At 40.9% G+C, this 14,021-nt stretch overlaps 2 protein-coding genes across 4 annotated transcripts; one reads left to right on the top strand and one right to left on the bottom strand.

Annotated features, from left to right (window-relative positions):
* The first annotated feature begins 2,218 nt into the window (after window positions 1-2,218).
* LOC135586752 (phosphatidylinositol 4-phosphate 5-kinase 1-like) lies at window positions 2,219-6,641 on the top strand. Its single transcript, XM_065178121.1, has 8 exons — window positions 2,219-3,608; window positions 3,711-3,878; window positions 3,991-4,156; window positions 4,530-4,640; window positions 4,768-4,961; window positions 5,060-5,190; window positions 5,285-5,387; window positions 6,183-6,641. Exons 1-8 carry the CDS (start codon window positions 2,458-2,460, stop codon window positions 6,490-6,492), a joined length of 2,334 nt encoding a protein of 777 aa, XP_065034193.1. The 5' UTR covers window positions 2,219-2,457; the 3' UTR covers window positions 6,493-6,641.
* A 4,846-nt stretch (window positions 6,642-11,487) lies between these two features.
* On the bottom strand, window positions 11,488-12,545 carry LOC135666512 (small ribosomal subunit protein uS13c-like). 3 transcript variants are annotated; one of them, XM_065178111.1, is made up of 3 exons: window positions 12,334-12,545; window positions 12,031-12,255; window positions 11,488-11,809 (listed from the first exon to the last, which is right to left on the bottom strand). In XM_065178111.1, the coding sequence occupies exons 1-3, from the start codon at window positions 12,457-12,459 to the stop codon at window positions 11,642-11,644; spliced, it is 519 nt and encodes a 172-aa protein (XP_065034183.1). In that variant the 5' UTR covers window positions 12,460-12,545; the 3' UTR covers window positions 11,488-11,641. The 3 variants fall into 3 exon arrangements, with proteins under 3 accessions (XP_065034183.1, XP_065034175.1, XP_065034166.1); XM_065178103.1 differs by having other exon boundaries at window positions 12,031-12,258; window positions 12,334-12,544; XM_065178094.1 differs by having other exon boundaries at window positions 12,031-12,264; window positions 12,334-12,543.
* Between the last annotated feature and the right edge of the window lie 1,476 nt (window positions 12,546-14,021).

Below are 14,021 nucleotides of genomic sequence, written 5' to 3'. Positions count from 1 at the left end.
GCTATAATTTTATCTAATATTATAATATTATCAAAATGATTTAATGAGAAATTAATATGATTTATATTTTCTATAATATTAAATTTTATTTATTTTAAATATATTTTATATTTATTTATATGATTATATTTTTATTTATTCTATATTTGGACTATACAACTTTTTTTATAAGATTACATGCATTTAATTATTTATTTTATTTATTTACTTATTAATTTAAATAAAAAAATATGTATTCACTTTGAATAAATATTAAAAATATTAGAAGGATAAATTTATCATAAAATAATTAATAGACTTTTGAAATACAATCTTATCAAACAATACTTATGTATATTTAAAATATAATTTTCAACTATTGTTTATCAAACAAACCATGAAGTATTCTATAATTATACATTCACTCAAATTTTTTTCTCTAACTATATATTTAAAATATAAATATATTTTCAAACGCAACCTTAACGTCCACCATTATAGATTTAGATTGAAATGGAGGGAAATCCAAACACATAAGGTTTTCATCGCCATGTACATAAGTGGACCACACCAACTCTTAGCCCATAGTGGGTATCTCTCTCTCTCTCTCTCCATACTTGGTTGTTGTTGGTGTTATGTTCCTTTAATTGTTCTTCTCGTGCAAGGATCCTTCTCGGATTCTTCTTGTGAGCTTTAGGGAGAGATGAAGCGAATACTTCTCATGTGAAGACAATTAATGGGCTAACCTCACCGTTGACACGTCCCTGTCGCAACCCAAGTCAAACCCTTTCGTCAATTAGTGGATCGAATCGAGAGAGTCGGTGCGACCGATCTTGTGATGCAGTTTGGTCGAAATGGAGTTAGTGAGCTTTAATTTTGACTTCAGATACTCATTATGGAATAAACGTGAATCATACGATGTTTTTGGTAAGTCTAGTCATCACCATGAATAAACATGCAAAAAAAAAACAACTACCAACTCAAAACTATATCACCAACCCAACACATCATCGTCATGTAAAATGAACATTGTATCGGTGGTGATGAGGATATAATCATTTAATATATCATAATTGAAACTAAATTAATAGTTTCGAAATCACTCTATTTGACTTATACTTTAGATGATCTCAGATAAGAATTACTCCGAGTCGATCCGATTTTATTTTTTTATTTTATAAAATTGAAATCGATAATTTCAGAATCATGATCACGCTTGCTTAGATAAGTTAAACACGAGGAAAATTAGACTCCACTAACATGATTTATACTCTCCGAATGTGATCCCGAACCTATAAATAAACTATGTAGCTTGTCAAGAAGTTAATTATTTCTCTTTGATTGCATTTCGTTATAACTTACTAAATGAAAATGGTGTGATTCATATTGGAATAAAAAAAGAATGTCTTTTTGTAGGGATCATCGAGCTTTTAGCTCTTCAGTCAAATGTCACCTAATTTTGGCGATGGAGAGAGACTAGAAACCCCCAAAGCCCCCCAAAACCTTCCAACCGAACGGATCTTAGTCTTTGCCTCACATTGACGATTCAGTCTGCCAAGTAACGGATGGATTTATCATGCGGAAGCACTAAAGAGTCAATAAGCTCATGTGAATCATCATCTCACACAGCTTATCATTTTCTTCCCCATGGTTGCCAACCTCAACATCATCCCCAGTGTGATCGTAGCACACATCAATCCAATCTCGATCAACATGCACATCAAATCAGAATAATTCCTCAAATCCACCTCGATTATGCTTGTTAATTATTAGTGCGCACACCAAGGAATTATATTATGTACGCATACATACATGACTTTGGATCGATGCGGACAGTTTCCTCTACCGAGATTGTTGACATCAAAAGGTGGTGACCAATAAAAAACCCAAATCTAAACAGGATCCCAGAGATCCACCCAACTTGAGACTCGATAATCCCACACCCAAACAAAGAAAGATTTAGTGTCGGATCTCCCCAACAGGATTCCCAGATCACGTCCGAGCCGCCTCACGCCACAAATCTCTTACTCGCGTCAGTGCGGGCCCCACCGGAAGTTTCTGCTCTTCGCCAATGGGGCTCGAGTCTCGTGGTGACGTGTGAACGGGATGGACTGGTAAATAAGGACGCGTATGGGGGTATTTTCGTGTATGAGGATCATTATTTCTATTATATGATTGAATTATTATTACTCCTTTTTCTCTGTTCTCTTTCCTCCGTCGCCGCTGCAACGTTTCCGAAGCGAAGGGAACAGCAACGGCTGAGACGACCTTCCTCTTCTGTTCTCTCTCCCTTGGTTCCTCTGTTCTTTGTCGTCTACGTCGGCTTGGGACTCGTTTGCTTCGGAAAAGAGTATATACATTGGGGATTTCATCGAAGCTCGGAGGAAGAGGCAGGCGCTGGATCTGCATTGATTGGTAAGGAATGCCCGTCGCAGCCGCCGTTGATTAGGGCTTGCGGTCGCAGGTGGAGGACGTAGAATGCGGCGGCCTGCTGATGACAATGGTGACGCCGTCGTTACCACCACCACCACCGGAGCCGGGTGGGAGGAGACGGCGGAGGACGAGGAGAGGCCCCCTGCTCAGCCCAGAGGCGGGCGGAGAGTGACACCCACGGTTGACCAGGCGGAGGAGGCGGCGGCGGTGGAGAAGGTGATGCCGAACGGAGACCTGTATACGGGAGGGTTCGCGGGGAGCGCGCCGCACGGGCGAGGGAAGTACCTGTGGGCGGACGGATGCATGTACGAGGGGGATTGGAGGTGGGGGGAGGCCGCCGGGAAGGGCAAGTTCTCGTGGCCCTCCGGCGCTACCTTCGAGGGCGAGTTCCGCTCCGGCCGGATGGAGGGCTTCGGCACCTTCACCGGGACCGACGGAGACACCTACCGTGGCCAGTGGGTGGCCGACCGCAAGCACGGCTTCGGCAGCAAGTCGTACGCCAACGGCGACTACTATGAGGGAATGTGGCGGCGCAACCTCCAGGAGGGCCACGGCCGCTACGTTTGGCGGAACGGCAACCAGTATGCGGGGGAATGGCGGGGCGGCGTCATCAACGGCCGCGGCGCACTCATCTGGGCCAACGGCAACCGGTACGACGGTCAGTGGGAGAACGGCGTTCCCAGGGGCAGCGGCGTCTTCACTTGGCCCGACTGCAGCTGCTACGTCGGCAGCTGGAGCGGCGGCGAGCCCATGGCCCTCGACGGAACATTCTACCCCGCCACCATCGCCGCCTGCAAGGAGATCTCCGGCAGGAGAAGCTCCTTCTTTCAGTTGGCCGATGGATCAGCACCAACGACGCCGCTGGTCCTAACGTCCAGGAAGCCGTCGTCAGTGGATGGAGGCTCCACCCGTAGGGGGAGCTCGGTCGCAGAGAAGAGCCTCCCCAGGATCTGCATCTGGGAGTCAGACGGCGAGGCTGGGGATATCACTTGCGACATCATCGACACCCTCGAAGCATCGGTGCTGTACAAGGACGGGTCGTCATTCGACCATGGCAGCGGCACCCTCATTGGGACGGTGCACCGGCGACGGAGTCCCAGCTGCTTGGTGACACGAGAGGCAAAGAAGCCAGGGCAGACAATATCGAAGGGGCACAAGAACTACGATCTAATGTTAAACCTTCAATTAGGCATTAGGTAGATGCTTAAAGAAAGAGTTTTAGACTGTGCCTTTGTTGACATTTGAACCGACAATGTCCGTATATTTAGTTGTTTGATCGACTTGTTTTTTGGATTCAGATACTCGATTGGGAAGCCAGGTTCGAAGCAGCCGCGAGAGCTGAGGCCAGCAGATTTCGATCCAATGGAAAAGTTCTGGACGAGGTTTCCTCCTGAGGGATCAAAGATTACTCCTCCGCACCAGTCAGCCGAATTCCGCTGGAAGGATTACTGCCCCATGGTCTTCAGGTATATCCCTTTGAGCAATGTGATCAATGCACTTCCTTGTTGCATTATTTCCAGCTCAATGCAACCTGAATCAAGTTGATGAAAAGTATTTGGATCAATTCTTGGATTGCAGGCACCTGAGGAAGTTGTTTTCAGTGGATCCGGCAGAGTATATGGTGGCTATTTGTGGAAATAGCGCTTTGAGGGAGCTGTCTTCACCTGGGAAGAGTGGGAGCTTCTTTTTCCTGACCCAGGATGATCGGTTTATGATTAAGACAGTAAAGAAATCTGAAGTGAAGGTTAGTTGATTATCTCTTGTGTCCTCCATCAGGAATTCCTTCATCAGAATTGTTAATTATTGCCTTGATCTCTCAGACCTCATCCAACCTTATCAAGTCACTGCCTTTATTATGAAAGTACAGTATGTTCTCACATTGTGGATTCTCTTTTGCCCTTTTCAGTTATAGCCATCGATGCTTCCCACCCTGTTTACTTTGTATTTACATTGTTTTTTGCCTGAATTCTTAAGCTTTCCTGTAAATTTCTTTAGTGAACTTGATATTGTAAAGATAGATGTTTATCACCTGATAATATTCAAGTGCACATTTTGTTTATCTGTTTGTTTTTTTGGCAACTTATCGCCATTGGTACCTCTTTACAATACATGCTCAGGTACTCATTAGGATGTTACGCAGCTATTATCGGCACGTATGCCAGTATGAGAACTCACTAGTGACGAGATTCTATGGCGTGCATTGTGTGAAATCTAATGGAGGGCAAAAGGTATGCAAATAATAAGCATAAGCTTGCGTAAGCTAAAGTACATTCGTAATAGCTTCCCCTGTTTTACAGTACTAGTACATGCGTTTATTGTTCTCTGATCTTGTGGCACATGTTGGCTGGAAGTCAGGTCCGTTTCATCGTTATGGGTAATTTGTTCTGCTCTGAGTATCATATACATAGAAGATTTGACTTGAAAGGTTCATCCCATGGTCGGACAACTGACAAGGTTGAGGGAGAGATTGATGAGACAACAACGCTCAAGGATCTCGACCTCAACTTTGTATTTCGTCTTCAAACATCATGGTACATGGAGCTTCTCGAGTAAGTTCACATTCTAATCAAAGTTGATTAATTTCTCCGGTTAGCTTTACTTTCTTTTCTGTCATCATTGGTCTGATCAAATTCTTTTTACCTTGTAGACAAATCAAGCTGGACTGTGAGTTCTTAGAAAAAGAGGGGATTATGGATTATAGTCTCCTGGTGGGAGTTCACTTCTGTGATGATATATCAGCATCTAAAATGTGCCCATCACCATTTCTTGCTTTGCCAAGTAAGTTGATAACTTTTTAAAAACCTGATTCCAGCTGTAAACATTTCATGGCAGAGATGACATTGATCTAATCATAGCAATGATGCTTGATCAGAATTATATGACCAGAAGGAAACATTTAAATGTGGAGACGTCTGGTCTGACCTATGCTTCTCATCATTAACCTGTCAGGATATGGATCAGATTCTGGACACATGGTATGCCCTTTACCTGTGTTGAGTTTGTTGTTTGTTTTCTGATTAAGAAAGCTCAGTGGTGTTACATTATCCTCAGACAGTAATAATGATGCATGATGGGGATGTTTCCCCCTCCTATTTCATATGAGCTGCTTGTGGTCTAGCATCATTCTTGCTACAATAAAAAACTTTCTTATTTATTCTCTTACTGCATTTGATGCTGATGGATTCGAAAGCCTTTTGCAAATCCTCCTTAGCTTTTCCTAGAAAAACTTGTGGTTGAGTATTTTGAGTAGTCCATCTGCTACCATCAAATATAGGGGGTTGCTGTTCGAGAATCTTGTCCTGAAGATATAACAGCAGCAACGATCTATTTTTTTCTCTTTTGTGCTTAAATAGACTGCATTGATTAAACAATTAGTAAATTAAAGGGTGTCACTTTCAAAATTCTGTCAACAGATTTCTGTTCCCATGGATGGAGTAATTGGATCATTTTAGAAACCGTGGACTTTTCGCTGCTTGGTTAGGCCCCACGTCTCAATTTTGTGTGACATGATGTGGTTCTCATCATGATGTAGCTCCAATGTCATCTAGTTGGCTTACATTGGATGAATATTGCACATCATAGAGACCTAGGTGTTTTCTTCAAGTGTAGATGAAAGAGAAAAAATGATCTCTTATTGATCTTCTGTAGAACAATTTTTTTCCCATTTCAAAGATAGTTCATTCTTCATGTCATTGTTATGTTTCAGAAGTTTGGGCATTCAGTTGCACTTGATTGTATATGTGATATGACAATGTCTTTGTTATGATCAGGAAGTCGTCGATTCGCTTGGGAGTGAATTTGCCAGCGAGAGCAGAGCACATAACGGGTACCGAATCCGAGCCACCATTTCTTGTAGGTGGTGAAGGGATGTCGACACCCACAGGAAACAGCAAGCTCCATGATGTGCTTCTCTACTTCGGGATAATCGATATCCTCCAAGACTACGATATCACCAAGAAATTGGAGCATGCCTACAAATCATTGCAGGTTGATCCCAATTCCATCTCGGCAGTGGACCCGAAGCTCTACTCTAGAAGATTCCAAGATTTCATAAGCAGAATCTTCATGGAAGACACGTAACATAAGTTATCGATACGAAGGTTGGAAACCACCGAAAACGAGGAAAATCACCATAAACTCAATGGTAATCAAATTGTTACACATATGTCTAGTTTGGAGCAGCAGTGTGTGTGATTATAGAGGCAATTTTATGGTTGCTGAAGGTGGTGGGCGAGGCTGAATTTTGAAGCTCAGCCACAGAGAAGATTTGTACATTGTCATTGGAGTGAGTGAGAGTTGGATTCCTTTGTTTTCTTCACTTTTCCCCCTTTTTTTTCTCGTTTGTTTCTTAAGATAGGGAGAGAGTTGAGGATTCTTTTCCTTACTGAAAAGAAGGAATCTCCAAGCAAGCTTCTGTTAGGGGCATGGAACAAGGCATGCCTGTACAGGTGGGTGTTGATGTTGATGATGTGCATGAGAAGATGTAGGCAAAGGATTTAGATATTAAATTGCACCAGCTGTTTAAAATGACTGATCTCTTTCACTCGCGCTCTCTCTCTCTCTCTCTCTCTTCTTCCTTTTGTGTTATTGTTCCTTCCTTTTCCAGTACTTCAATGGATGAAAGGGGTAAGCTTTTGCAGAGGACGCAGAGAAGATTACACCGCTGCACTTGGGAGCTTGTGGAAGGGTCAAATTGAGGTCAGTGGTGGGAAAAAGTGAGAAGAGGGCGAACAGGGCATCAAAAGGAGAGAAAAGCTCTTCATGGAAGATGCGCTGCTGATCCGATCTGTTGTTCTCTCTCTCTCTCTCTCTCTCTCTCTCTCTGTCTTCCTCTCTTGTTAGATTCCATCACCCTCTCTTTACAGTTTATCTCCTTCTTTGCTCCTAGGAAGCCGGTGATGTTAAAGCTTCTTTTCCCATGCTTTGGCCCTCGCCATGGACTTGTCCACGTGCGTGTGGGTCATCTTCCATCTCAGCTATTGATTGGTACCACCCACTTCTAACATAATTGGACCTAATGAATCCACTGCAAGAACAGAGCGGGAGGCACACAGTCGAAGTCGTGCCTTCCTCTCACGACTCTCTCTCTCTCTCCTCTCTCTCTCTCTCTTTCTAGCTCGCACGTACTCATAGAATAGGTCTGTGTCATTACATTAACGTGTCCCATTCCCTCTCTAATCTTCGTGCATGCCATTTCTCCCTTCTCCAGCAATATTGGCTTCTTGGCTAAGAGAAAAAGCTTCCCCTCTTACCTCTTGATCGATAGGCATACTGTCAGAAAGTAAAGCTTTTAAAGGAAGAGTATAACCCTCTCGATTAAATGCCTTTGCGGCTCAGATCGGCTACACGGACGAAGCAAAGCTCGTCGAGGTTTAAATGCGGACATTAGTGGCTTCTTAAAATTCCCACCGCTGCCTTGCGGCTTCTCTCTCCACACTCCTTTCACCTTTTTCCATCTCCTGTCCTGCCCATTCCTGGTTCTGCATAGCCACAGAGCTCCCGACCATTCTCTCTCTCTCTCTCTCACATGTCTCAGCTGAACACAGAGTCCTTTCCATTAGTGAGTATGTGAAGCACTGCAGTCAATTTCAAAGCAGCATGAACATAATTTAGACACGTCAGATCCACTGTGAGCATGAAATGCACATGCTGAACCAACCAGGAAATCTGTGCACAAGGTTGAGACGCAGGCTGATACACAATCTCACGGTTGCTATCTGCAAGGATCTGGAGCTTGTCGCAGAAGAGCTTTGCACTCTGCAAATAGTGTTTTTTCTGAGTCACGTTTGATGCGCATGGATGCTTTCCTACCTGCAACAAACACTCACCATTCTGTCTTCTTTTATCCGCCGGTTGAAGATATCGAACTTGAAGGTGCCATAACATGGCTTTGCCGATGCAGAAGTCAACAGCTTGAGTGAGCCACGAACTGATGAAAAGCTGGCAGGCTTCAGATCGGAGTGCACAATTCACTGATGAGCATTATGACAAACAGATTTGTGCATTTGGTGCTTCGAAGAGCTCACTATTCAGAGATGGAGGAAGAACAGTAGGTTACATGGGTTCCATGAATGCATCCACTAGTTCATTCGAGTCACTGAGGCTTTAAAAGGATGCATCCTTCTACTACTATAGACAAACAAAACATGCCGAAGAAACAAGATTTATAGAAGCAAGAAACCACAGTGCATGAGTGAAATAGTATGCCACTATTGGTTAACATGTTTCTAGCTCAAAACTGAGTTCATGTTGATGCCAGCACAAAAGTTCTCGTGTTGTGTCTGTAGTGTATTGAAGTCAAACAGGCTTTAACTATTCTAGCATGTTATTATATCATCAATCATGTAAACAATAAGTTCTTAACAAGAATGTTTTCCAAGATTAATAACAAAGTAAAAGTTCAACTCTTTCAATAGGGCTGCACTGTCAGATTAAATATTCCCATGGGACATGCACCCAGCTATAAGTTTCTGTTTGTCGATAACCCATCCTTAAGACAGCAACATTGGGTCTTTACTGGTGATAGCAAGAATGGATAACAATCCTGACCAACTTCACAGCATCTGGAAGTTAATCTCCTAAGCATCCTTGACATGCCTTACCACCAGTCTAATGCAGTCTGAGACTCTGAGCACCAACAGAAATGTTTGGGCTCGGGAAAGCAGCACCTTGAAAAGCTTGCACCTTAATCGAGCTAAAGTTGATTAGCTAAATTTAACTACAGCAGGGGAAAAAAACATACCTATCGATAAAAACATCATTTTTATCATAAAAAAATGTAATCAACATCAAACTATAATCCATGTTGGCCTTAAAAAAATCCTTCCTTGAATAAAATCACAATCAGCAATATTAAAAATAACAAGAACAACAAGAATCTCGAGTGTTTGCTGTTTGGGCTCTGCTAGATGACAATCTCGAAATCTGACTAGACTTGTATAGAAGTCCTTTTCTTGGCATAAGCAAAGAAATTCAAGCTCAAGGTACACTAAACAACAGCGTTCAACCTACTGTGAATGCTTGTTGGAGAAAGGGATTGAATACAATTAGCATTATCTGCATCACCTCTAAAAAGAATCATCATTCAAAAGAGAACTTTCAGTAATTCATCACTGCATCATCGCTTAGGGTCTTCCCAGAGAAGTTCTGAGTACCCTTTTCCGTCAAAAAGGATGTATGATTTTGTTTTTACAGTAATGTGGAATCTTTCTTTTGAAACTAGCATAAACACTACGAAAAAATTTGCTTCAGTTGCTACTTCAAACAGGGGCAATAGATTTTTATGTCACATAAGAAAAGCACAAGTAGACAGCAAACTAACTACTTCAAACTTAAGCATCACAGAGGCTTAGGTGAATGAAATAAGTAGCAGAAGCAAAATGGATTTAGAGCTCCTTGTTCTCTTTCACAAATGATGTCCCTTCCTTGTATGCTTATCGTTTTTCTTTCAGGACAATCTCACCCATATCATAAACTTTTTTGGGTGCTTTATCTGTATCACTTTGGTTAATAATCACTTGAGAGTCAAGAGTTCAGAAACTGTGTCCAGCATGTCAATGATTGGTTTTCAACTAAAATATATCCTTAAACTAGAAAAGAAATTAACTCTGCTTAGTCAGGGCAATATATTAGTTACAGTATGTGTTTATGAAAAGAAAAGGATAATGAAACCTAAAACCCCAGATGACAAACTCCCACAGACAGTAGTATAACCAGGTTGTTAGCTAGGGTTTGATATATGATGACAGACATATACAGAGATTGAAGATATCGCATGAAGATACTTGCTATAAATATTCAACAATGATCTTCACATATGCAAATCACAGCCAGAACAAAAGTGCTAATCTGTTGTGCAACATATACAAATTTTGATGCTCGACCTCGCCTATCATTTTATTCATTTACTAACAGTGTCACCCATCTTTTTGCATCAGTTATCTAGAGTATGTCATTCGTGGGGTTTTTTTCAATGAGATAGCTATAAACAACTCAAGACAATGATGACCATTGTGAATTTAAAACAATTGCAAAAGAAGAAAACCAAACCAAGACAGCAAGGAGACCATCCTTAAAGACAAAAACATAAAACGTTTAGTAATTGCAGAGAATTTTAATTACTGCACAGATGTTCCACAGTCCAATAATCATCTTCACTCTGTTACATTATTCAGTCAGGCAAAGAAAATCATGTGCAAACAATAAGGTTCCAACAAAATGGCTCCACAGATATGCACGTTAGGAATGATAAGAACAATGGAAATGGGAATCATGCTCAAAAGTGTTTGCATGATACAGACATAATTCAAAACGGCAATTGCACATGCAACTGCAAATATAACCACAAGAATAACTTGCTTCCTATCATAGATAAAAAGAAAGAATTATCATCAGTGAAAAGAGAAAATAGTATCCAATGTCTAATAAAGTCACCATGATATGACTGTCATAAACACAGACTAATAATTGTAGAATGACACTCCCAAAGATCACTATGTAACAACCTAGTGTGTGCTTTAAAACAAAAAACACTAAAGCATTGTTGCAGAAATCTCTGACAAACAAAAACAAATCAGTGACTAAATGATCGTTACCTGTAAGTGACATCTTTACACCAGAAGCATGAAACAAAAAACCATAATCGAACTGAAAAGATCAACATCATGGATGGTTAAACAGCATAATGATTTTACATGTAAACCTTACCAATGAATCTCTTGAGGGCACTAAAGAGAGAGTGTGTGTGGGACTCAATCGAGTACTATAAAGGATTCACTAACTATTAGCTATACGTAATATTACTCAAAACAACAAAATATCATTTTCAGCAAGGCAGTGCCATGATGGCAAACAGCAACTTGGTTACATCTATGATAAGCCCACAACTTTTTAAGAGAAGAACATGCTAATTTTATGAGCCTACAATGAACAATATATTCAACCACAAGCGAATCACGGTATTAATGCTTCTGACATTATTAACAGCTGAATTGAGAACAAAATAACCTAACAAAAGATCTCTCTCTGACAAAATTGCATTGTTAATATCCACCATAAACATCAGTATCCAATACATCAAGAGAAAAGAAAGCCATTTCATATCCAAGATAACTCCAAAGGAACTGTTGTCAGAATAACATAACCAGTGGAAAAAAAATTCAAGTTCCAATATTACCAGAGGTGGAGCAATTCCAACAAAATATACAATGAAAAGAAAACTGCAGATTACTCAACGAGAAGCTTTCTTCTTGCCAGCAACCGAGACCTTCTTGCCCTTGAGGGTGCGGCAGTTGTTCTTTGTTCTCTGCCCCCGACAAGGGAGCCCCATCTCATGCCTAATTCCCCTGTAGCACCGGATTTCCTTCAGCCTCTCAATCGCCAGCCTATTGAACCGCTTCTGCAAATTGAGATCGTGCACACAGAACAAAATCAAAATCACAACTTCAGCTCAATAAACACCAAAATTCAAGATAAAAGACTAGAAAGCGAAGATAGCTATTCTTGTTCACAAAAGGTGAAACCATACGACGAACAGCATCAAATTTGCAACTTCAACGCAAAAAAACCAACAGAAACCAAGGCAAAAATCCGAGAAAACTAAGAGGTTTGATTCCTTACGAGGTCGCCTTCTATCATATACTTGGAGACCTCATCCCGGAGGGAGATGAGCTCCTCGTCGGATAGGTCCTTGGTGACCTTGTTTTCCAGGGAGAGGTCGCAGAGGATCTGACGAGCCCGAACACGGCCGATGCCGTGGATGTACCGGAGCGAGAACTCCACCCGCTTGTTGTTGGGGATTTCCACCCCACCGACACGGACGCAGCGGATGGTGAGCGCCCCGCGCTGCTGCGACTACGGCGAGTGATATCAGAGATTAGGGTCGACGTGAGTGGGGAAGAACGAAGAGGCAAAAGGTTGTACCTTTGAGGCAGGGGAGGGAGTGGGGAAGGAGAGGGATCCGGGGCACGAGAAGGACGACCCTCTGCTCGCGATGGAGAGGGAAGACGAGAGGGGAAGCAGCGACGACGCCATGGATAGGCCGGCCATTTCCTAACCTTCCCTTCGGCTACAGCCTCCGCTGTACAGTGACCTTATCGATAGGGTTGCTGTACCAGTGGCTCGTTCACCTCGGAAGCAAGATAAGGGGGTGTGTTTTATTTTTATTTCTTTATTTATATTCATTTACTTATATAATTTTTTAGCAAACCATTTCTCCATCTATTTAACGTTCCAATTCGATTTTTTATAACAGAACAATATATTAGGAAATAAAAAATACAGAAAAAGAAAAACGAAAATGAAGAGTAAAAATAATAATAATAATATTATTATTATTATTATTCTTTACTTATTTACAAAAGATAAATGATTAAGGAACGATTTGAATGTAACATTTGAACTCATGTCAAAGTTTTTTAAATAAAAAAAAAATTATTACATCAAATGACATAAATAGTATCTACCCATAAATTCAGACATCTGACCTCTCATTTACCTAATAAATGAACTAATCAACCCAAATGTCTTAACTAAGATGCTTTGTTAAAATTTTTATAAATTAATTTAGTCAATACTTTTAAAATTAATTTTTTTTATCAATTAAATTAGCCAATATTTTTAAAATTATTTTTTAAAAATTAAAACATAATTATAAGAACAGGATATGAAAACAGAATGGTTGATATATCTGGAGAGACAAAAGACAACACACACCACCGTGTTAACTCTTAAGGTAAACATTGTAATCGAGTGATCTCTTAAGTCTTTTTAGTGACTCTAAGGATATTTTCATTAAAATGAGATATTGCAACATCCAATATATGATCGACATGGATTGTATGAGGTTCTTAAAGAGTATGCTTTCCACATACTCTTACTTAAATATTGAATGGATATCCTTAAATATGTTGAGTGGGGAAGTTGGACAATCTCTTAATGTAGAAGCTTGAGTTTTTAGCTTTCTGATGCTTGACAGGTCACTCAACCCATCTACACACAAAGAGAGGGGTTATTTGTCGAAGACATGCCTTCTTTCAATCTTTTCTTCCACCCTCATTGGAGCTCTTAACTTTTCTACGGTTAACACAGCAAAATCATTATCTCTGCATCTCCAGGAAATTATTTTCTGAAAGATCACTAGATGACAGCTTTCAAAATCATGACTGCAAGCTTAGCACAAGATATATGGGTTTGGCAGCATATCAGACATGGTGGGTTGTGCTCAGATATGAACATTACTAAGAGAAGATCTTCCCGGATGCAACTTGGAGAAATAGTAGTGACAATTGTGTGGATCTTGCTAGAACTAGTTGCCTAATCTTGAAAGAAACTACTGATGTGCTGAATGATTGTGCTGCCACCTAACTTTATTCTGCTACAACTTGTGAGTGAGAAACAGGGAAAGTTGATGCTTTGGCTGTCGCACACTACTTAATTAACCTGATTTACCCCCTTCAAATCATGTCAACTTTTTGAAGGTGATTAATGACTGGCGAGTGCATTATTCGATGGAATTGTGGCTGTAACATCTTGAAAAAGAAGTAATAGTTCTGTGGCTGATGGTGGTGAGGACATCAGTTTGGCAAAGGTTTTAAGTTTTGTTTTTTACT

The sequence above is a fragment of the Musa acuminata genome, chromosome BXJ1-4 (assembly GCF_036884655.1).
Source record: "Musa acuminata AAA Group cultivar baxijiao chromosome BXJ1-4, Cavendish_Baxijiao_AAA, whole genome shotgun sequence".
Lineage (NCBI taxonomy): Eukaryota > Viridiplantae > Streptophyta > Magnoliopsida > Zingiberales > Musaceae > Musa > Musa acuminata.
This window is presented reverse-complemented; position numbering and strand designations above follow the sequence as displayed.

Bases quoted from the DNA above. Each gene is read 5' to 3' on its own strand.
- LOC135586752 (XM_065178121.1), top strand. From the start codon at position 2,458: ATGCGGCGGCCTGCTGATGACAATGGTGACGCCGTCGTTACCACCACC. The intron at 3,609-3,710 runs GTAGATGCTTAA...TTTTGGATTCAG, and splicing joins AACCTTCAATTAGGCATTAG to ATACTCGATTGGGAAGCCAG. The intron at 4,641-4,767 runs GTATGCAAATAA...GCTGGAAGTCAG, and splicing joins AATCTAATGGAGGGCAAAAG to GTCCGTTTCATCGTTATGGG.
- LOC135666512 (XM_065178094.1), bottom strand. From the start codon at position 12,459: ATGGCCGGCCTATCCATGGCGTCGTCGCTGCTTCCCCTCTCGTCTTCC. The intron at 12,265-12,333 runs GTACAACCTTTT...CACTCGCCGTAG, and splicing joins CTCCCTCCCCTGCCTCAAAG to TCGCAGCAGCGCGGGGCGCT. The intron at 11,810-12,030 runs GTAAGGAATCAA...CTCAATTTGCAG, and splicing joins ATATGATAGAAGGCGACCTC to AAGCGGTTCAATAGGCTGGC.